The sequence below is a fragment of the Protopterus annectens genome, chromosome 4.part0 (genome assembly GCF_019279795.1).
Source record: "Protopterus annectens isolate FY-2018-M chromosome 4.part0, PAN1.0, whole genome shotgun sequence".
Classification (NCBI taxonomy): domain Eukaryota; kingdom Metazoa; phylum Chordata; order Ceratodontiformes; family Protopteridae; genus Protopterus; species Protopterus annectens.
This window is the reverse complement of record NC_056733.1, coordinates 828,549,595-828,574,851: the sequence shown is the minus strand read 5'-3', so window position 1 is coordinate 828,574,851 and position 25,257 is coordinate 828,549,595. Positions and strand designations below refer to the sequence as shown.

At 41.1% G+C, this 25,257-nt stretch overlaps 1 protein-coding gene across 1 annotated transcript in view; it reads left to right on the top strand.

Moving 5' to 3' along the window:
• Positions 1–25,257, top strand: part of PPIL2 (peptidylprolyl isomerase like 2) — a gene marked incomplete in the record, with an annotated part of 2,081,325 nt that overhangs the window by 878,716 nt on the left and 1,177,352 nt on the right. Inside the window, 1 exon segment of the mRNA XM_044068775.1 lies at positions 1,701–1,776. Within this exon segment, the coding sequence (XP_043924710.1) occupies positions 1,701–1,776 (76 nt within the window).

Here is a 25,257-nt window from a genome sequence, read left to right as displayed (position 1 = left end):
CATCTGTGATAAAAAGTGACCAATAAAAAGGAGGCTGTAAGCCACACCTCACCATGAGTTTTAATAGAGACCGCTACAGTCTTGGTAAAACCGTTCATTTAACATCGGCAAGTGTGTTCATCATTCTAAGCAAAGAAGTACCACCCCAGGATGTATTATTCTTATGAGGATCCTCATGTAAACTGGATATTAATGGACAGAGTTAACCAAGTCTCTGTCAAGCAAGAAATCACAGTCTTGAGCAGTTCTTACCTCATACTCATTGATTTGTTATTTTAACCTCTGGCATTTGTTAATAGATACATTGCAACAATGTTTGCGGTAGCACTGTAAGCTTCCTGTACTGTGGGAGCCCTTGTGTCTGCATTAAGACTAGTAAGTTCAAAGCAGGAAAACTCCCATTTTACAGGTTTTATGGACAGAAGACGGGCACTGTAGAGATCTTGCCAGTACTTGGTTTGGGAATATGAAGTCTTCATCTTTATTTGGAGCTGGTGATATCCCCTTAGCCTTAAGTGATTGTTCTGCATTGCACACCAAGAAACTTACTTTCCTAAACTGTCTTCTTTTCAGAGTTATTCAACTAGAAACCTGGAGTTCCTTACAGTGTTTGGTAACTATCAGGAATTTCCAATGAACTGAGGCGATCCCTTTATCCTTCTGCTTCTTGCCAAGTTGCTACATTACTTTCCTTATATGGTAAATGCATCCTCTGTAAGAGGACTACTGATCTAGAATGCTGTCCTAGATGGATCTGGACAGGTAACCAAATTGTGTACCATTGCTAGTCAGCTTAAAAAAAATCAAATGGGAATTAGGCTGCAGTTGCCTTTCCTGATAATGTCAAGTAAACCACTTTTGATGAGATGTTAGTTCAAGGTCTGCAATGGTGTCTACTGTGCATTTTCTTGGACTGTAATAAGTAGTAATGTTGCTTTTACCATTTAAGATAACCTAATACTGTTCTCTCTTTATCTGTCATACATTTCAACTTCCGGTTTGAATTACTTCGTAATTAGGTCATGACTCATGAATGAAAAAGGCCTCTTGTGATATGTCTTGGTTATCTATAAAATAAAAATAAATAAATAAATCTAGTTAAAGTGTTAAGGATTAGGAAGTTAAGGGAGACTGAACTGTAGCCTCATGGAAGTAGATTTTATTTGGCTTTGTAGAAATACTTTTTATAGATAGAGTAATGGGCAGATGAAATCTGTTACCTGCCTGGATGGAGAATATTGCCCTCTCCTAGGATGGTTTTGGGCAGTAGAATACATTGGGGTGGCCTTGAGGAGGCTGAGTGCTTCAATAGGTGGATGCTTACATGGACAGATGTCAACTCCTCATGGCTTTATGTATGTCTGTAAGTATTAAAAAAAAAAAAAAAAAAAAACGAGTAATCTTTAACAGAACAAAAAAAAAAGCAAAGAATTATGCCTACCATTTATTTTTATGTATTCTGTATTGTGCCATTCTAAAGCTCTGATATATACTCTTTTGTGCTTTTTCTTTATTTTTCAGTTCTTGTATCTGGACCTTGTTCCCCTTTCTCTCTCTCTCTCTCCCTGACTGAATAGTTAGGAAGCAGTAAACATGACTAAGGACTTGTATTATTACTTTTTCCTTATGCACCTGACCAGCTAGTTCTAGAAGGATGAAAGTCTAATGAAACCTTCTATTCTCTCTGTTTCTCTTTGCAGGCGCACTATTCCACTGGACAAGTTGCTGCATCCTTCACATCCACGGCCATGACCCCAGAAACAACGCATGAAGCAGGTAATTAGCTGTGCTTTTATCTCTGTGAAGATGAATTATTGCTGGTGGTCTACCTCCCATTAATGAAAGCCCTCTGCAAGACTGGTAGCTTCCTGCAGGTGGCAACAAGACTGCAGAGTCTGCTCTGTTGAACATCGACTCCACGTATGCTATAGCTTTTAAACTATGGATTCTTGTCTTTTACTGCACAAATATGGGGCTACAGATTAAGCTCTGCAGACATCAAGTCAAGTCTTTGGGAAGAGTATCTGGACAGCACCATTTCTAGCACATTTTCCTGAAATTGAAATGGCTGAAAATATCTAACCAAATAACAAAAAGAACTGAAAAAGTACAAGTTGTTAAAAAGTTATGATACATAATCTTAGACTTTTTTTTTATTGCTGGTAGAACCCCCCCCCCCCCCCAACATCCCCATTGTGAGGAGACCTTGTCTCACACTCCTTGAAATTATTAGCAAATCTGATCTTAGGTTCATAGGTAAGAAGTAGGCTAGCTGCCCTTCCGGGGCATTTTAACCCTAGTCATTGTTCCAGAGGTTAGAATCAAACCCTATGCTTTGTATTTGTATGGTAAACACCTTAACCATTATGCCATCCCTCCCCTAAAAAGGATGGTGACCCACTGAGTATTACAGCACCCCCTTTATGCTACGTTGGTGTCATAAGTCGATCTACCTGGTGTGGGAATAGAACCCACAACCTTCTGCACCAAAAGCAATAAGTCCCATCACTGTCCAGTTGTCCTAACATTATTTTATTTAGTCTTTGTTAACCAGGTTAGTCGCACTAGGTTAAGAACCTCTTTTCAGGGGAAAACCTTAGGTGGTATTTATTCTACTAGGGGAATTTGGCCAGGGCATCAGGGAGCCTTCCCTACTGTTTTCCATAGGTGCCATGAGATTATTTACATCCACCTAGGTTACCATCCACTAAAGCATATAGGCCGTCAATTTACAGTCTCATCCAATGACTGTGCACGCAGGAATGAAGCACCTCCCTTGCACCACACTGCATTATCAGCAATTGATCTAATTAGTGTGGGAATAGAACCCACAGTCTTCTGCTCCAAAGACGAGCATCTTAACTGTTGCACTGCTGACACTAAAGGTACTTCCAGGCTGCTACTTGGAGACCACTAGTAGTTAAAATCATATTTACACAATTCCCTACGCACACACACACGCACACACACGCACACACACACACACACACACACACACACACACACACACACACACACACACACACACACACACACACACACCTGTGAGAGTAGATCCTGTTGCATATCTAGCTGTGCAATCTAGAGGACAGAGTACTTAATGCATGGGCTGTGTCTTTGTGGACCTAAGGAGAAGTTACTCAGCAGTGAATAGAGAGGGAAATGTTCTCAGCTGTTGGGGCAACATGCTGTGCCCTGCAGTGGTTCTTTTTCAGGAAGCAGGAGGTCGTGAAGAACTTAAGCGCTGCAAGTCTCAGCAGCAGTCTTATAAGCAATTAACTGATATAAACTGGCACGACTGTGGGGCCTTTTATAACAAGACATCACCCTAAAGACAGCAGTGGTCCACAGAATAAGTGTTCCATGGTCCTTCAACCAGGATGTAGTGACACCACCTCTAAGGAACTTATTTGATTATCCTACTCTGGAGGCAGTTGAGAGTCAATTATCCCTGCATCTAGAAGTATGTTTGTTTTTTATCATGCAAGACAAATTTTCCAGAGGTTACACAATACACTTTTAAATGTACCCCACCACCCTGTATTGCCTTACCAGATGTTCCACCTTGTCAGGAGGTGGTGGCCAGAACAGCTTCCATCCCAATTATTTTTCAGTAACAGTATTTGACAAAGGCTGAAGTTTTTGAACCATAAAACTGCAGTTAGCAGCTATTTTCAATTTTCACCAGGCCTTCAGTTTTTCTTGTCTTGAAGCTCAGAACATCTGCAGTGTCTTTCTACGGGAGTGCCTTTCTGTTCAGACCAATCCCCCCCCTGGGTCAAAGATCCCTTTCCTTCATGATATCTCAGATTCATTTTAGATGATCTGATGTGCTCTCCCTTTCAATAGCTTTTATGGCAGATCTTGGATACCTTTCTAGGAAAAACTTTTTCCTCATAGCAGTAACCTCAGCAAGGAAGGTCTCAGAGCTACAGGCCCTCTTCTGACGTTCTCCATACCTAACTGTTATTGAAGACAGAGCATCCTCACAAACTAACCCATCCTTCATTCCTAAGGTAGATTGGGAACTAAACCTTAACCAGTCAATCTGCCAGATGTCTTTTCTGAATACTCCAGCAGAGTTGAATTCAAATTGCAGTGACTCGGTGTTCACAGGCGACTAAGATTCTACAGTCTTTGTTGTTTGTCTGCAGTAGATTTGAGCAAAAAAATCCCTGGATTCACTTTGTCCAGGTGGTTGTCGAACTGTATTACTACTATGTTTCTAGTAATAAGACAATTCTAGGTGAACCTAGAGCTCATTCATCCTGATTTATGGCTACATCATTAAACTTCAGGAGGTTGTCAGTAGATGATGATGTTTGTGCAGCTGTGACATGGGCTTAATTGCATACTTTTGCAAAACAATGTACTATGCAAAATGTTATCTTAAGATCCAAGATATTCTGTCTTGATGCCTCTCAAGAAGTATAGCTGGGGACCCTGTCCTTCAGTTTGAAACGGACAAGACTGGGATCATGTAAGATGCAAAGGTTATTTACTTAATATAATAAGAAATCCTCTTGATCCATATCTGTTTGCTTAAACAAATCATCCTTCCTTCCTCTTCATAGGTAGGTACTAGGCTATCAGCCCAAGGGCCTATGTAAGCCTTGCCAACAAGATTCCCTGGCTTTTGCCACCCAAGAAGGTTATTTTCCTGTGCCCCTGTTGAGCAGGGCAACAGAAGTGATCCCTGGGGTGTATTTCCTATTTCCCATCCACTCAAGATTTTTCTTGAAGAATGCTAGTGAGGAACTCTGCTTGACATAGATAGATAGCTTGTTCCAGAGTACGGGAAGTCTCTGGGACAGAAATCTATCCCTCCAGCATGTTCTGTTTATTGCGGTGACAAGGTTTAGGTCTCTAGAGCATGTAGCTCGGAGGGATTGGGATTCCTTTAGGTGTAGCATGTCCAACAACTCTGGGTTTCACATAGCTTTGTATGTTAGGCAGAGAGCACCTCGGAGTAGGCAATGTGCTACGGAGTAAAGCTGGAGATTTTTGAGATGGTCAGTGTAGGGCATATGTTTGAGTCCCGTAATCCTCTTTGTGAGGTATTTTTGTGGCCTTTCCAGCTGTTGCAGATGTCTTGTGAGGTACATTCCAGAAGGGGCGTTGTACTCAATAATGGGTCTAATGAGAGCTGAGTAGAGGGGAACAATGACCTCTTTTTTCCTGGATGAGAACCCTTTCATGATGAGGTGAGCCAAGTTGAAGGATTTCCTGACAGCTGTAGTGAGACTACTGTCTACCTGAGTCCCAAAGTCTCATCACACCTTTGGCGTTAAGTTGACTGCCACCTATGTTGTAGTTCATGGGTACAGAGGTTTTTTGCAAAGGGGATGACCATGCACTTTTTGGCGTTGAGCTTGAGGCCATGGCTCTGACACCAGGCATCAGTCTCAGTGAGGCCCTTTTGTAGGATGTCCATGTCATTTGGGGACTCAACTGTGGCACCTAATTTGTAGTCATCTGCGAATGTCATCAGCCAGAGGCCCTCTGTGTTAGCCCGTACTTCAGAGAAGTAGATCCCAAACAGGAGTGGACCCAAGACTGAAGCCTGTGTTACTCCACTTGTCACAGGTTTGAAGTCAGATTTGAAGTCTGCAACTTAAACAGTGTGGGTTCTGTCAATGAGCCAGTTAGCAACCCCTCTTGTGACGTCTGGATTTATACCCAGATTAGTGAGTTTATGTATGATTCCAGAATGGGGGATGGTGTTGAAAGCCTTGGCGAGGTCAAGATAGGCTGTGTGAACCGCCTTAACCTTGTCTACAGCTTTGGTGACTGTTTCAAAGAGGTTGATCAGGTTCAGGAGACATGATCTGCCCTTCACAAACCCGAACTGGGTGGGGTCCAGAGTTTGGAGGTTACCATTGTCTTTGAGTTCCATGATACATTTTATGGCCTTGTAAACCAGGCTTGTCAGGCTAATAGGGTGGTAGTTCCCAGGATCCGTGGTGGCTCCCCCTTTTTGAGTGGTATAACTGTTGCTGTGCGCCATTCAGTGGGTACAAAGCCTGTCGTGAGGCTATGATTGAACATGGTGCTTAGGTGGGGGGTCAGTTCATTCTGAAGTTCATGTAGAATGCAGCCTGGGATGTTGTCCAGTCCCATGGATGCTGTGTTCTTGGATTTGGAGAGTGCAGTTTTTACGTGGTCAGTTGTGATTGCAGGGGCACTGCATTCTTCCAGTATGGATATGGGCCCTTTAGGGGGTGGGGGTAAAGTTAGCACTGAACCTGTCAGCCAGGATCTTGGCGATATCAGTTGGTTCCGTAATTTTCATGCCATTGTGCTGTAACTCAGAGCAGATCTGGGTGTTGCCATTGAGATTCTTGACATAGTTATAGAATGCTTTATGGTTGTCCTTAGTAAGTGGCAGTCTTGTTTTCGAAGCTGGCTTTGGAGGATTTTATGAGGGATCTCAACTTCTTACTAAGGCTGCCCAGGGATCTCCTGCACTCATGGGATTTTACTCTGTTTTGCAACAGTTTCTTCCTTCTTTTCTAGAGTTTTATAGCAGGGGACCACCAGATTGGCTTCCTTTTTTGGAGGGATAGCATCTTGGTTCTGTTAGGGATACCACGATCCATGCACTCGTGTAAGTGCTTATATTTGCATATAATGCATTTGTATAAGATTCAGCAGTTGTAACTGTATTGTCCATCTGCATGGATGTTGTGAAGTTGGCCACTTCTGTCTTAAGAAGCATGAAGTTGGCTTCGGAAAATGTTTTTTACAGTGGTTTCCTTAATGAGGGATGGGGACGGGATGTGGATATCTATGGTGATTAGCTTATGGTCGGTTCTGACTAACGAGGAGATTACTTCAGGTGTGGAACACTGGTCACTCATGTTGGTAATGACTTGGGTCTAAGATATTATTGCCCCTGATGGGGGTGTAGATAAGTTGATCCAGGGCATTGGAGTTTATGAATTCTAGAAAGCGTTGTGTGAAGGAGTTGGTACATGAGTAGTTTTCCCAGTTAATGGTGGTGTAGTTGAAAGCGCCCATTATTAGGGTGTTTGGTTGTACCCTAATATTTTCTACTATATCAAGAAAAGAGAAGTGGGAATCCTGGGGCATGGTGAGGGATCTGTAGTAAGCTACAATATGTATTGCAGTTTTGCCCAGAGTTAGTTGCACTTGGATAATTTCGAATGCATTATGTTGGACAACTAGCCTGGAGGTGTGGTCATCCTTAATGAATATGGGCACACCTCCACCCTTGGTGTTCTGGCACTGGTTAGATGGCCGAAAGGTATGGTATGAGTTATATCCTGGTAGTGCAGGGGGTGCTGTCTGGAGCCTTGAACCAGGGTTCAGTCACTGCACAGATATCAATGTTCTCCATTTTAAGGAGTGCCTCGAGTGAGTGCATTTTGAAGTTTAGACTTCTAGCATTGAGTAGCATTACCCTCAGGTTTTGCTTGCCTGTATCTGTTACGGTGGTGGGTTTGTCATTTGAACCTTGCCTAAAAAAGGCATTATAGGGACGGCAAGAGCCTTAGCCAGCATTCGGAATCCCAGGGGTGACAGGTGCAGCCCATCTCTGGCAAAGCATTGTGGCCTGTCGATCCAGACAGACAGATACTGGATCTGCTTAGAATGACATCAGAAGCTCAGCTAATTGTTGAAGTCAATCATTTTGTCCTTGTACTGCGACATCATTCTGGGCAAAAGTAGGATGCTACTCAGGGCTAGGGTCATACTTGCCTGGATTACAAGATCATAGAACTCCTCCATGTCTCTTTTCATGTAGTCCAGGGAGGTATGTCTCCGGTCGTTCACACCATCATGGACAATGACTGAGTCATATTTGTACTTGTTGTGGAGTGACCTGAGTGCGTGGGTTATATGGCTGATCCTGGCACATGACAGGCAGCTAACAGTAACCTTCTCCTTGTCTGTTTTGGTGAGTGGAACATCAGTGTGCCTGACTATGGAGTCACCTATGACCAATGTGTTAGGTACGTTGTTTTGCCTTATGGGCTGTGGTTGAGTGGCACACTGAGTCTGTGTGTTGTGTCTTTTGGGTTGTGAAGAAGGGTGGAGGTTGCTTGCATTTCTGCTTTGGAGGTCTCTGCGGCTTGGGCAGATTCTTATTGAGAGCCTCTGAGAATGTTTTTGTGCATCTATGTGTGGGTTTTGGTGGTGTAGGTATAGTGGGATGACATCTACCTTCTCAGTACTGACCTTATCAATATTACCCAAGGCCTGTAAGGTGATAGGTTATGAGGTATTGTTAGATATTTTCAGGCTTGTTGATTTGCTGATGGTGGTGGTGTTTTGGCAAACATGATCTAGAGGAGAGGGAAAAGAAGAGTTAGGGGAGGAGCTTGATATTTGGTAAAGCCTAGGAAGCAAAATCAGTACTGCTTTTGTTGAGCAACCCCTCAGTTTGAAGTGGACAGGTATGGATCATGAATCTCTGTAATTATGGCTATCATTTTTGCATGGTGACGTTTATGGTATGTGCTTGACAACACCCACAGTGCTCGAACCTCCAAGCATTTAAACTCGTAGCACTGACTTTTAAAATCATAGCAGACTGTAAGAAAGAGGAGTACTTTTTATTTTCATGATATAGTCTGTGTAGTTAGTGGTAGTGAATCTTTATGTAAGGCTTAGCTTATGTATTTAATAAAATGTGTACCCATGAACATGTCTGACTTTGAGAAACATTGTACATTTAAGAACAAGGCTAAATCAGAGAGCCAGAAATCATGACAGTTAAGAGGTATGGCTACACCCATGCTCTTGTCCAGGTGGGTGAAAATATGTTATGATTAGTGGCGAAGTAAGGGGGTTTTAAGTGTTCTTCCTTTTGGGAATGCTGATGGGCTTGTTTGTTTTGCTAACAGAAAATGTGAAACTGATGCAAAAGGCACTAATGAAGGGCCAGACATAATTGACCTTTCTTCACATTATTCTTGGCACCAAAGCTGTATGATAATTCGTGTTAGCTAAGCAGATACTACTTTGCTTTATGGCACTTAAAGGTTTAAAGGTCAGTTTTGTTCAGTTAGGAAAATGCCCTTTACACAGCTGAAAAATCCAGGAAACAAACAACTGGTTATTTTTGTTTGTTTTGTATTCCTCCAATAAACTAGCCCTTGATAAGCATCATTGCTATCAGCAGTTTCGTTTACAGTTTTGATTGACTACCTGGCAAATGGCAGACTCTTGAATTCTTTTAGATAACTCTAGTAGCTCCCTGTTGGACTGGCCATTGTAAGGTGAATTCCCTTGCAGATTGTTTGCTGTAGAGGGATGCAAGACATTATTCTGAAAACATACATAGTCGCTGGTTAGAATTTGTCATACTTATTTTGAAAATCCACCATTTTCCTGCCCCCCCCCCCCTTTGGTGGCCCACCCCTTGCAACAGTGTCTTCCATGCTCATGAGTCTTATGATTAAGCAGTCTTGTTTCTTTCAGTCTTTAAGAAGACATTTGCTGGTTGGAGGGCTTGATCTTTCCATCTGACTGTCCTGTTGTCTTGAGTCAGTTTCCCAAACTGGATTGTCAGCAGTGCAAGGTCACCTTGTGTGTACCAGTAGATCAGCTGTATTTCTGCAAAAATTATGAAATTTTGTGATGTTATGTTTTTTCATTTTTAAAATATTTTATTAGTATCATTTTCTTCCTAGTATTTCTAAAATGGATTTTTCTTTTCCTTATGAAATGTTTGCACTAACGGTGCACTGCATTTGTAAACAGCACATCCTGGCAGCTGCTGTACTTGGCTGTACTGTGTCATGCTTTATTATCAGAATTAGGATCTCTTACTGACAGTGATGCCATTTATGAATGACTCAGCATTTACTCATGGAGTGCTTCATATGTGTGATGTCATGGTTACTGAGGTCATATTTTAGTGCTTTAGAATATGAAACAACAGCTATCAGATTTAGGAGACAAGCAACTTATGATAAAAAAATATCCACTTAGAGGCAGAAGAAAACACTTTCTGCTTTCATATCCATTATTCTAGCTCCTCATATTTCAGACTTTATTCATTTGTTGTTAAAGCATCACATTTGATTCTCATATTTATCTTGTGAATAGTACCTTGATTCCTGGTTCCATGTGTACCTAATTTCCACGTCCTTCTACATACCCACTAGGGCTGCCCTTGGATTTCTGGAGGTAACCTTGTAAAAGTTGACAGGCCTGTCTTCCCCATCTTAAGGACCTGGAACTGCATTCCATTCCATTTTGTAAGCCATCTCCACTTGTTATGTATGTGAATGTGTCTTGATCTTCTGGTGCACTGCATATATTAAAATCTCTATATATGTCTATATATATATATAGTTATCTCTCTCTCTCTATATACATTTTATTTATATATATATATATATATATATATATATATGTGTGTGTGTGCGTGCGTAGATATATATATATATATATATGAGATATGCCACGTCTTTCATAGGCCATATCCTTCTTGGAAGTCTGTGTATGTATGTGTGTGTGTGTGTTCATATATACATGTGTGTGTGTGTGTAGTGTGTATGTATGTATATATATATATATATATATATATATATATATATATATATATATATATATATATAGATATATAGATATATACATACACCCCCCCCCCCCAAAAAAAAGACTCCAGCACAAGTAAGCCAAAAGGAATAAGAAACGAAGCAGTAAAGCGAAGAGTTTATTTAAGCAACAGTCTGCCAAACAGACCGGTTTCGCCACATGGCGTCATCAGTGTTTGTCCCGATGCAACAGGAATGGATACTTAAATACATGGGCCCATGTAAAGGACCCCTAACCCCAAAACATCCCTCACATGACTATATTAAACAGTAAAAAAACTACTGCTCCTTAAAATAAAAAGGTGCAAAAAATACCAAAATACAAAACCTCCACACCAGGTGTGCCAAGAAAAACTCCCACTAAAATAGAGTATACAGATGAATATACAATATATATATATATATATATATATATATATATATATATATATATGAAAAAATAAAACAAACATACTGTATCAAAAATGATTATATCCCCATTTTTACCAGTGGTCGTTCAAACCAGGCTTAAGTAGAGCACCCAAATTGCCTATCCACATATGTTCTTTTTCAGTCAGCAAATCATGTTTGAGACCTATTTAAATGGTCCCCACAACCTTATCTATCCCCAAAAACAGAAAATGTGCAGTATTGTGTTGTGTATGTTTATACAATGCACTGCGAGTGTGCTTACATTTAATTTCACTGATATGTAATGCTATCCACTGCTTAAGTGCACAAGAGGTTTGTCCAATATAAAAGGAGTCACACTGGCACACTGCCATATATATCACCCATTCACTGGTGCACTTAATTAAATGCCTTATATCATGCACTTTAGAAGTATTAATTGAAGTGAATAATTTGGTCTTAGAAGTCATCTTACAATATTTGCAATGTCCACAATAAGTACTGCCCACTATTGTAATCTTGGACCAATTCCTATCAAAATTATGACCCTTTTTATAGGAAGAAAAATGCTGTCCCACAGTCTTCCCCTTAAGAAAACTGAAACTACATTGTTCATCCAACATAGACTCAAAAAATGTATCTGATTTTAATATGTGCCAATATTTGGATATTGCTGACCAAATTTTAAGTGTTATTATCAAAAGTAGTGATTAATCTGATTTTTTTTACTCACTAGTACATATGTTGCTCCTGGTATCATTCAATAATTGCATCCTAGAGCCCACCAAAGACTGTTGATATGCCTTTTGGCTCAGTGAATCTGAATATCTCGTTAATAAACTTGGACTTAAGATGTTGTACCTGTTTGGTATAATCACTATCATCAGAACAAATCCTTTTGATTCTCTGAAACTGAGCATGTGAAGTTGTTCTATCTCGCCGTTCATTCTTACAGATGGGTTTGGAGCCGATCCATGGCTCCGAGTCTGCCTACTACAAAGCTCGAGGTCTTCAGACTGCTTGAGGCCAAGTCCCTATCCCATGATGCACCTTGAGTTACCTCAGATCTAGTTTGCCACTGCAACAGATCAGAGGTTTCCAAACACAGCTCGGGCAAGTATAGCTTTTTTTATAAAATTTTCTAAATTTTGTCTTTTATATTAATAATTATTGATAGTCATTGCTAGTTATAACTTAGATCTTTCATAGCTTAAAAGTTTGCTAGTTCTCTTTCTCCCTTTGGCCTTCATTTTTTATAGGCCTTTAGTATCCCTTCCCTTATTGGTGTGCCTTGTATAGATAATTAGAATAGCTTAGTATAGTGTTTTACAAGCATTTATAGATAGTAAAATTTAGTGTGTGTGCGTTTATATATACATACAGTTATCCATATACAGCCCATTTGTTCTTTTTTAGGGGCTATTTACTGCTTATAGTGTACTTTAAAAATTGTTAAAGTTTGTGTGTGTGTACATCCTTGTTGAATAATTCAAATCTTTTTGGTATACTAGATAGTGTCATGGCTGACCAGGATAAAGACAAACATCCCAAGTCTGCTTTTAAAAAATGTCCAAAGTGTGGACAAAAGATGTCAGTGATAGTCACGTAAATTGTGTTTTATTGTCTCAGAGCCTTGCACTTGCAAGAGAGCTGCTCCATTTGCCATTCTTTTTCTAGCAGAGTATTACATGAGAAAAAAAGAAAACTCATTGATAGAGGACTTATAAAATCTTCCTTTTAGGAAGCTTTGAGTGACCAGGATAAATCTAGCCAGTCTCCCAGGTCTTCTAAGGCTTCTTCATCTGATGTGACAAAATCTAAAAAAACATAGACTTCGGCTCAACAGCCTTCAGAGCCGAGCGTCCTGTCTTTTCGAAGTCAGTCCCCAGTCCTGGAACCGGCCTTAGACATACTAAAGTCTCCTATTGTACAGTTGGTACCACCCTCCATACATTCATCTCGGTCCTCGATCAGCCTATCCGATTTGGATGTGGATCGTGTGGTGCAGAAGCTGCTACATGTACCGGCGTTTGCTAAATTTTTATTGGCTCTGACCCAAGTGGTTTCAGAACAGAAGACTGTTATGCCATCGACTTCTTTTCCTCCTCCGAGCCATACCAGTCCACTGGAGCTGGAGTTGTTGGACCTGATGATTATGGAGTCTTCTGAGCCATTGCCTGCTCCAGTGCTATCAGTTCCGTTTACTCAGACTTCCTTGGCACCCATTGAGGAGTCTAGGAGCCAACACTCTCCGGTTGGGTCCAGGGAGGATAGTCTGACTGACCTGTCTGTTCTTACTTTGCCTCTCGGGGCCTCAGCTCGGATGAGTTCAGCTCCTACCTCTGGTTCAGAGCCCACTGTTCCAGTGCCGAGGGAATCTGTTGTTTCTTCGGATCCAGCAGTTCCTTCTCATTGGAGCAGAGGCGCCCTTGAAGCCATGAGGAGAGCAATGTCCCCAGGACATCTACAACTTCAGGTTCAGCTACCTCCTCCCCAAAAGCTCCTGTGTCCACTTCTGCCTCACAGATCCCTTTGAAGCGTAGAGACCCTGAGCCTCAGGAAACCCCACTGGGTGGCCCTTGCTCTTTCGAGACCTCACCAGAAGTTCCCACTGATGAGGTTCCTAGGAAGAGAATTTGGAAGAGGAAGGACTTAGACTCCCCGCAGGAGTCTCTCACATCTGACACTGACTTAGATGAATCAAAAGGGTCCCCAGAGGGGTGGCTGGAAGTCCACCAACCCTATTGAAGAGGAGTCTGTTCTCCTGAAAGTTTTTGGGTCTCAACCTTCCACCTCATGGGTATCTCCGCTCTTCGATGAGCTCATGTACCTGGTCTCGCGAAGGACGTGGGAGTCTCCGGACACCATGGAGCCTGTCACTAGGAGGCCCAATACATTTATTTCTGCCCCTCAGGATAAGTCCTTTCTCACTAAGGGAGTGCCGGTTGATGCCATGGTGGTGGTGGCAGCCACCAAAAAGGAAATGTCAGAAACTTCTTCCTCTATCTATCCTCCTAACAGAGACTCTAGGATCATGGATAGATACAGGAAGCGCATGTACAATTCAGCGACTTTTGCCATGCGTTCACTGAACTATCTCACACATTTCACAAGACTGCAAAGAGACCTCCTAAAAGAGCTTGGAGATGCTCTTCAGGGTACGGTAGCTGCAGGAGTTTCAGACAAAGTTGCCTCCCAGCTTGCTACCCTCAATTCCATAGTGAACTCGTCCATGCGTCTCATCTCATATGCAGCTGATGGAATGAGTAGGGCAGAGTGGGTACAGGAATTGCTCTCAGGAGACGCTCCTGGATGCACTTATGTTCCTTTACGGAGCCCTTTGTCATCCTTTGTCAGCACCCCTTTTGATGGCTCATCCCTTTCAGGCCCAAAGTTAAGGAAACTTTGATCAGATGTGAGCAGGAAGGAAAGACTCTGTCTGCCATCGGAGTCCATTTTCCACCCCTACTAGACCCCTACCCCAAGGATCAAAAGGGAGGAAAGATGTGGTTCCGAAAAGCCCAAGTAGCCTTTCTGGAGACAAGTGGTGAACCCCCCTCCAGGGGCAGAGGAGGGGGTAACAGTGGAAGATGCCACCCTCGCAGCAGTGAGGGTCCACAAAACCAGGGCGACAGAGACCAGTTCTTTGGGAAGCCCTACCAGCGCTCCTGAAAAGAGGCTTGACTGCCCTACTCTGGAGGCAGTCAGGGGTCACTTATCTTTGTTTCCAGACGCCTGGCTAAAAATAACAAATGACAACTGGGTACAAAGTATAGTTTCCAGAGGATATTTCATTCCCTTCGCAGTACCCCCTCCATTGACAACAAAAATCCCGGACGTTCCATCCACTTACAGGGAACAAGCAACAGTAGAGATCCAAGTGTTGCTAAGAAAGAGTCATCCAACCAGTCCCAGCAGACCAGACAGGATCCGGAACTTACTCCAGATTCTTTTTAGTTCCAAAAAAGACAGGGGACTGGAGACCTGTTTTGGACCTCAGCAGACTAAACAGATCTGTCAAGAAAGAAAAGTTCTGGATGGTCATGCTTCAGTCGATACTTCCCTTCTTAGGGAAAGACAAATTGGATGTGCTCGATAGATCTCCAGGATGCGTACTGCCATATAAAAATAGCCAGACCATCCAGCGGTCATCCGGGCTTCTGGCTGGGAGCCAATCATTACCAGTTTTGAGCCCTGCCCTTTGGTCTCACTACAGCCCCCAGAGTGTTCACCAAATGTATGGCAGTGGTCACGGCTCACCTGAGGCGGTTAGGATTCCAGGTGTTTCCATACTTAGACGATTGGCTCCTCACCGTCACCACCAGGCATCAGCTAATACAAGCCAGGGACACCACTCTTACTCTTTGCACTCAACTGGGTATTACCATAAATTCAGAAAAATCTGCCTTGTTGCCATCGCAACATATCCTTTTTATCAGAGCAGAATTGAACACCACCACCACCATTTTAAAATGTCCAGCAGAAAGGATATTACTACATATATTGACAGCAAATGCAGAACATCATATCCAGAGACAATGCTCCAGCTTCAGAAGTGCTTAAGTTGTTAGGGGTGATGGCAGCTGCAATAATAGCTATACCAAATTCTGCAATGGCTGCTGTTCACTCAGTGGTCTTATCAAGAGCTCTCAATGTCTCAACTCATTATCATAAGAAATATATGCAAATAGAATCTTCGTTGGTGGTTGACCTCTCTTCAGATAACGATAGGTCGCCCTTTTATCCTACCCTCACCATCGGCTGCAGTGATCACGGATGCTTCCCTGACTGGTGGGGGCATTTTCAGGGAAGAACAGCCCAAGGCACATGGACCAAACAAGAGACACATCTGCATGTCAGTGTCCTGGAGATGAGAGCGGTACTTTTGACGTTGCAGTACTTTCATGACTCTCTCCCTCTGGGGACAGTTGCAATTCAGCTAGACAACATGTCAGTGGTCTGGTACTTGAACAAACAAGGAGGAACCAGGTCCTATTCCCTTTGTCGAGAGGCCCTAAGAATATGGCAGTGGGCTACATCCACTCAGCACTTTCTGATAGCAATGCACATCCTGGGGAAATCCAACATGTTTGCAGACAAACTGAGCAGGCAATTTTGTTGCCTCACAAGTGGTCCCTCAAAAAGGAGATAGTGGAGAGAATATTCCATAGCTGAGGCCAGCCTTGCTGCGAACTTTTTGCTTCCCACATGAGCACAAAATGCAGAAGCTACTTTGCCCTGATACCCCCTCTGGGAGATTCATCAAGGGGCACACTCGTACACGATTTGCCTCCGGATCTCCTCTATTCATTCCCACCAATTCCCCTGATACTCAAAAGTACTACAGAAAGCAAAAGCCCTGGGAAGGACCATCATTCTAATAGCCCCTCATTGGCCTCATCAGATTTGGTACCACTTCCTTCGACTTCATCTGTTGGAAGAGCCTTGGATTCTGGACCCAGTTCCAGACCTTCTGACGCACTAGTTGGGGGCTCTTCATCCCTCCCTTCAGTCCCTGAAATTGACAGCTTAGCTGCTCCAGTTCCCAACATAGCCAGGTTCCATAACCTCTCAAATGAAACGCAGCATATTTTAGTATCTTCTCGTAAATCCTCTACTAGGAATTTGCACCTTAGCAAATGTGGGAGATTTTCTATATGGGTTTCTCAGAATAACATTGATCCCTACCAAGCTCCCTTTTCCTCTATATTAGAATGTTTGTCTATGCTTTTCAACAAAGGAACTGCAGCAGCTACAGTTCGCCGCCATATCTAATTTTCATCTTGGCATTGAAGGATTGAACATAATGTCAAACAAGCTATCCAAAGCCTTTCTCAAAGGGACCTTCCACCTTAGACTACCAGTGAAATCCCCTTTTAGTCCATGGAACCTAAATTTTATGCTTTCACGCATTATTCTCCCACCTTTCGAGCTAGCTTCCTCATGTGATTTGAAATTTTTGTCTTGGAAGACTATCTTTTTAGTAGCAATCATGTTTGCCCGAAGAGTATCAGAGCTACAGGCCTTATCCATAAAACCTCCATATTTGGTTTGCTAACCTTAACCATGTCATAGATTTACCAGTTTTTTTCCCCAACCACTCAAACAACTTAAGAGTATATGCTGCACAAGCTTGATGTTCATAGACAGCTTAGATTTTACCTGGATAGGACCAAAGAGTTCAGAAGATCAGAACAACTTTTTGTTTCCTTTTCAGATTCTAGGAAAGGTATGCCAGTGGCAAAAACAACACTATCTAAATGGTTATCTGATTGCATCACTTTCACTTATTCAGCTGCCAATTTACCTTTACAACACAAAATTAAGGCTCATTCTACCAGAGCAGTGTCCACATCCTCTGCTTTTTCTGCTAGGCTTCCCATAGACAATATTTGTGCAGCATCCACTTGGTCAAGACGTCATACCTTTATCACTCATTACAAAGTCGACAGGGCCTCCTTTGGTTCTGATGTCCTGAAAAATATACTCCCGTGAGCCACCCGAGAAAGATGGTGCTTGGGACGCTACCCATCTGTAAGAATGAACGGTGAGACAGAATAACTTCACATAAAGAAGTTAAGTACTCACCATAACATTCCACGTGAGTTGTTCATCTCGCCTTCATTCTTTCTTCCTACCCCCTCCAAGGTTTTTTGAGGACCGAGATACTATTTTTGTCATGGTTGCTCTGTCTTTCTATGGTTTTACCTAAAAAAAGTAATAGAACGGCATATGGTATTCTTAGAGGCAGCAAACAAGATCTGAGGTAACTCATGGTGCATCATGGGTAGGAACTTGGCCTCGAGCTGTCTGAAGACCTCGAGCTTTGTAGTAGGCCGACTCAGAGCCATGGATAAGCTCCGAACCCATCTGTAAGAAGGAAGGCGAGGTGAACAACTCACATGGAACGTTATGGTGAGTACATAACTTCTTTTTTCTTAATATTATCAATAATGTGACCCGGGTGGCAACTATTGGCATGAAGCAAAGAATTTTTTGAAAAAGGTTTCCTATACAAACTTCTTACTATAGTTTTGGTAACGGTAACATCCAAAAATTCAACCGTAAACAAATCAATCTTACCACTAAATTGAATATCATATATATTGTTATTCAGATACCTAACAGAACCTGGAGTGCGGGCTGATGATGTGAGTTTCATGAGAATTTGGAGACCGATACTACAGACAGCTTCAAATATGTTTATTTTTGCTGTTGGTTGGGTGTTATGAACAACAGCTACCAGGACTGTTATCAAAACTAAATGAATGTTATGAGCATATTAATGTCTTCTGCATCCAGCCCGGTTATGCTGTGAAGCGTGCTTCTTTTTTGTCTGAGACTGAAAAATATGATAGAGTTAGAAGGGTGTAAGACTAAAAAAAATACCAGAGGGATGCAAATGATTTTAATACAGAGAATGCTTATACTTGGAAGAAAAATAAGTGGATTGTTTATTTTACTGAGTCTGAAGGGTTTAATATACCTAAGCAAAAAAGAGTTAAGTCTATTTTGAGAACTACCAATAATGATGCTAGCATTTCGGAGACATTTTCAGGTTATTCAAATACAAATACTGAGACCGAAATGGGGGAATTGGGGATATTTTCTTCTCTGGTTTCCAAACTACCTAGGGCCCCTTAAGAAGGGGAGGTCGGAAGCATAAGAAGCGAAGAAGTGAAGCGATATGTTTTTGAACAGCCTTCAAACGTAGTACATGGACATGAATCCCATGTAGGGGGGAGAATGATGAGAACCAGTTGGTGGTGAATTTGACTGACTATTCTTTTACTGATGCTGAAAGGCAGTTGTTAAATAAAGGATTGGGGTTTGTGCCTTCATTTTTTGTATCGCATTTTGATGTTGTCAGAGATGTTAAAAATTTCTGTAGAGTTCTTAATCTTAAATATTTTTTTGCACAGGGACAGGACACACCAATGGTTATGGATAGCAGTTCATTTCACTTTAGGAAATCTACATTTCAACCCCCTTACCAGGGATCAGTAAAACTTTGTGAGCAATTGGTATTGCAAGAGTTGCAGGCCAATCAAGGACATATTTTTCGTCATTATTCTAATAATTTAACGAAAGATGAGAGGTCAGCCTTCCATGCATTGACCAACAATGATAAATGGGTCATTTACTGGGGCAGATAAAGGAGGGTCTATAGTGGTTTGGGACAAACAGGAATATAGTCAGGAGGCTAATAGGCATTTATCTGATTGTATTTCTTAATGTAGTCTTCCTTTGGATCCAACTGGGGGGTTTAAGCATGAAATTGATGTATGTTTGCAACAAGGAAAAAATCATGGTATTATTACTGACATGCTGATGACCCAGTTAAAAGTTGATTTCCCAGTACCACAGTATTATTATTTGGTCCCCAAGATACACAAATATATTACTAAGCCCCTGTGGTGTCCCATAGTAACAGGGAGAGGATCTCTCATTGAACCACTTTTGGAATATTGAGAGTTTAAATTGAAACCTTTGTTTTGTTTGATAAGGGCCAGAATTAAGGATACTAATCAGTTCTTAAAACTGATGAATGACTTGCAAGTTTCCGATGAGGCTTATTTGGGGACACTTGATGTACAGGCATTATATACAAGCATCCTGCATGAGGGGGGTATTTCGGCTATCAAATATTGGTTGCAATATTCTGGGAAATATAGCTTAGATGGAAAGGAGTTTTTGTTAACATTCCTAGAGTTGGTACTGAAGCATAATGCTTTTTGTATATGAGAATGAGTGGTATCTGCAGATTAAAGGGACAACAGTGGGGGCTACATTTGCCCCCATATATGCAGACCTCTTCATGGGGTGTTTTGAGTCACAATACCTTTATAGTGAAGCTAATACATTTATATCCCACCTTATGTGGATGATTGTTGGGTAGTTTGGCAAGGTGACCGAGAGGGCTGGCAAGCATTTGTTAGGTATTTGAATAACAGTATATATGATACTTAGTTTAGTGGTAAGAGTGATTTGTTTACGGTTGAATTTTTGGATGTTACCGTTACCAAAACTATAGCTGGAACCATGGTAACAAGTTTGTATAGGAAACATTTTTCAAAAAATTCTTTGCTACATGCCAATAGTTGCCAGCCGGGTCACATTATTGATAACATTCCGAAAGCTCAGATTCAGAGAATCAGACGGGTTTGTTCTGATGATAGTTATTATACCCAACAGGTACAACATCTTAAGTCCAGGTTTATTAGTAGGGGATATTCAGATTCAGTGATCCAAAAAGCATATCATTAGTCTTTGGTGGGCTGTAGGATGCAATTATTGAATGATACCAGGAGCAATATACGTACTAGTGGGGAAAAAAATCAGATTTATCACTACTTTTGCAAGCAACACTTTTAAAATTCGGTCAGTAATATTCAAATATTGGCACATATTAAAATCTGATACTTTTTTTGAGTATATTGGATGAACAATGTAGTTACAGTTTTCGTAAAGGGAAGACTGTGGGACAGCATTTTTTTTCCTATAAAAAGGGTCATAATTTTGATAGGAATTGGTCCCAGAACATAATAATGGGCAGTACTTATTGTGGACATTGCAAATATTGTAAGTTGATTTCTAAGACCAAATCATTCACTTCAGTTAATAGTTCTAAAGTGTATGATATAAGGCATTTAATTAAGTGCACTAGTGAATGGGTGATATATATGGCAGTGTGCCAATGTGGCTCCTTTTATATTGAACAAACCTCTTGTGCTCTTAAGCAGCGGATAGCATTACATATCAGTGATATTAAATGTAAGCACACTTGCAGTGCATTGTATAAACATATACTACAACACAGTACTGCACATTTTGTTTTCTTTGGGAGAGATAAGGTTGTAAGGGGCCATTTAGATGCGTCTCATAAACATGATTTGCTGACTGAAAAAGAATGTATGTGGATAGTCAGTTTGGGTGCTATATTTAAGCCTGGTTTGAACGATCAGTGGAAAAATGGTGGGATGTATAGGTATATTTTATTATTCATAATAATTTTTATGCAGTATATTTTATTTTTTCATATATATATATATATAGTATATCCATTTGTATACTCTATTTTAGTGGGTGTTTTTCTTGGCACACCTGGTGTGGAGGTTTTGTATTTTGGTATTTTTTGCACCTTTGTATTTTAAGGAGCAGTAGTTTTTTACTGTTTAATATAGCCATGTGAGGGGGGGGGTTTGGGTTAGGAGTCCTTTAAATGGGCCCATGTATTTAAGTATCCAGTCCCATTGCATCGGGACACACACACTGATGATGCCATGCGGCAAAAACTGTTTGGCAGACTGTTGCTTGAATAAACTTTTTGCTTTACTGCTTCGTTTCTTATTCCTTTTGGTTTACTTGTCCTGGAGTCTTTGTGGGGTATTTGGTTCTCCGAGCACATTGTGTATCGTGCACTAAGGTGTTTTTATATATATGTATATGTATATATATATATATATATATATATATATATATATATATATGTATATATAATCTGCGTGTGTGTGCTTGTATCTTGCAAACTTAACCAATAGTACCTTGATTCCTGATTCCATGTGTACCTTAATTATCGCATTCTTCTACATACCCAGTAGGGCTGCCCTTTGATTTCTGGTGATAGCCTTGTAAAAGTTGATAGGCCTGTCTTCCTCATCGTAAGGACCTGGAACTGCATTCCATTCCATTTATTAAGCCATCTCCACTTGTTATGTATGTGAATGTGTCTTGACCTTCTGGGGCACTGCATATATGTATATGTATATATGTATATATATATATATATATATATATATATATATATATGAGATATGCCACAATTGTCACAGGCCATATTCTTCTTGGAAGTCTGTGTGTGTGTGTTCATACACACACATATATATATATATATATATATATATATATATATATATATATACATATATATACATATATATATATATATACACACATATATATATATATATATATGTGTGTGTGTGTGTGTGTGTGTGTGTGTGTATATATATATATATATATATGTGTGTGTGTGTGTATAAAATTTGTATACGTTTGTATCTTGCAAACTTAACCATATGTCTCTGACAGTACCTTACTGACATATATGTTGCTCTGTTGCACACAGGGCACTAGTGTCCTGCATTACTCCCAGAGAATTTTTTTTTTGGGGGGGGATGGAGGGGTATTACTTTTCTTTAACCTCGTCATAGGTTGGGACCCAGAGCTAGTATCCTGGTTTCCACAAGGGGATGATGCTGTGATGAAGAACCACACTCCTGATGACAGCAGAAGGCAACCTTTTCTCACTAAATCCTACATTTGTCAGCTTTTCAACTTGAACTCAAATTACCTACACCTGTTGTATGAGACAGCCATAAATAGTGGCCCTCATTTTCCCTGGATCTAAAGGACCACCAACATCTTTACCACAGGAGCTAGTTGTGAAAGAATTGGTGACCTACAGGTACTTAATGTAGTCTCAACTTCTGGTCTTTTACAGTTGTAGTGTCATCTTTTACCACCATATAACTGTTTCAAGTTACTGTCACAGTGCTTCCTTTGCAGTCGTAAGGTTTTACTTTTTGCAAAGGACTCATCCTTTCAGAAGTTGGGAAATTCATGCTAGAGTTTACTCTTTAAGTAAAGTTATTCAGATTTGCTGAGCCTGGTATGCTTCGTGGGACACTGGGATGCCTGTTAATGAAGAGTTCACTTAGCCAGAAGAAAAATGCAGGTTAGAGATTAAATGAAAACCGCTTATAAAACTTTAACGTTGTTGAATATTCTTGTACCTTCTGTTGCTGCAGCTCTACCCTGCTATCAGTATATATATATATATATATATATATATATATATATATATATATATATATATATATATATATATATAAATAGGTGACAGCTTGAAAGTAAGAAAAATGTTCACTTGTTTTATCATGTACACCAAGTAACAAACATGTTGCTACATCCCAAGTACTATTGGCTGCCTGCACTCAAGGTGTGGACCGAGTCCAGGTTGCTGCCTATGCTGTACTACTGTACTTCCGTATGGATCACCTGATCATCCAGCCTTTCTCTTTCTGTAGGCAGTCATCACTGATCATTCTGTTACCATGGGAATTACCTAATTTACAGTGGTAAACTCCCTGGAGTTGGCACTACATTAACCAGTTACATTGCTGATTTTTAGTTTCACTCTAGAATCACTGAAGTACCATCCGAGTTCTGCGTAGTATAAATATTTCTGTGTGTGATCAAACATTTGTGGAATACTGTGCGTTTGTTTTTTTTATTTCCTTTCCCACCCGTTATTAGTTCAGCTCACTTCACTTCATTTTCCTTTGTGCTTTTTTGTATGTTTATAAATATACTGATTCAAATATTTTTTTAAATATTTTGGCCTCCTCCATTGTGTAATTTCCAGTTGACTATCTGCTGCTTTCCACTACAACTTCTCCCAGCTCAAGTGTTCCCAGTACTTCTCTCTGGGCTGGGACTGCTGCAGCTGTGGTGGGTTTTGAAAGGGATGAAGAAGTACAGAATCATACACACTGTCCTGTATACAGGGGATCTTCTGGGATGCCCTGATTAGTGGAACTGCTGATATTATGTGCATCGTTACACTCTCACCAGCCATTTCTGTCCTGCCCTGTAATGTTGAATTTTTATAATGCATACATACATACATACAAATACGTCAAGCACAGGGATTAATGCCCTTCTAGCTTGCCAGTATACCAAAACACTTGATCTGATGATATTAATCTTCTTTCCATTCATCACTGATGGGTTCGGTTCCGAGCCCCCGGAACCGAGTTGGCCTTTTTACCAAGCTCGCGCCAGCCAAAAAAACTCTCGAGCTAAGTCTGTACCCAGAATGCCCTTCTCCCTGTTACCTCAGGTCTCGTTTGCCACATAGCCGTAAAGCCACATTTCAGCTAAGCTCTTAGCTAAGTGGAACTATATTTGATATTTGTGTGGAAATTTTAGATATCTTCATATTTTATTGAGCAAAATAGTATTTCTAGTGTGTTTTCTTCTGTCTGGCCTTGTTTTTTTCATCTCTGTTCTACCCTTTGTTACCGTTGGTACTTTCAAGTACCATTGTTGGTACGGCCTTTCCTCCCTTACCCTTGTGGTATTCCTTCAATACCATAGCTGTCATTGTCTTTCCTGTTTAAACTATTAGCTTTGGTTTTTAATATGGTGTTTTCCTTTTCTCTTCATTTCTCTGTATTGCTAGAATTGTGACTTCTTTAAATGATGTTTGGCTAATTGGATTATACTGCTGGCCTGTGGTCTCTATCAAGATATCGGATAAGAAGGGTACTTCAGGTTTTAAGCACTGTGCTTCACGTAATGGCAAATTACCTAATAGTGATTCTCACGATGACTGTGTATACTGTGTGGGAGTGCCCCGCCTTTTGGTGCAGCCTCCATGTGACATTTGTCAGAGTTTCAGTCATCGCACTCTTAATGAGCATAAAAATAAACTGATTTTGAAAGGGTTACTCAAGTCTCCCTTTTCAGAGGCCATTTCTGTGATCAAGATCTCAGCCCTTCCTACTAAAGACAAAAAGAGGTCCCACTCTGTTCCCTCCTCACCATCGGGTGATCAGGGCAAGCCTGTGAAATCAAAGGTCCCAAAGTTATCTTCGGAGCATAAGTCTGCCTCTGCAGCTCCATCTTCTTTGGCTCCAAGCATCTCGAAACTGGCGCCAGTTTTAGCACTGGTCCTGCTTCTGGCACTGATTATAGACTTTACTGCCTTTATTTCGACTTTGGCACCTGTGGCCACTTTGGCTCGGGCACACCTTCGACAACTTCGTTAGTTACCATTTTAGAACCAACTGTTTTGGCTCTGAGTGCCACTTCGGCACCGAGCGTTGTACCAACTTCTCTAGATTTGACCCTTTAACTTCTGGTCTTGAAATTTGAGACTTCATTGCTGGCAGACCTTGCACCACGGACCCGATACTCCCCTTCTGTAGATCCATTTCTGGGCCAAGCGTATAGCCCTTTCATTTAACATCCTGACTCTCTGTCAGGAGTATCCACTAGATCCACCAGGAGCATGTCGGAACATGACATGGTGCGTCTTGTGGACCAGCTGTTGTTAGCCAGGGGGATACCCACACTTTCTAAGACCCATCCACCTGCAGGACTTGAGTTGACCTATCCACAGACTCAGTCTTACACTCCTCCTTTGACCATTTCGGTTCCAAAGCCTTCTGCTCCGATATCCTTCTTGGAACCCATCAACTCGGTGCCTACAGTGCATCTCACTCCAGCT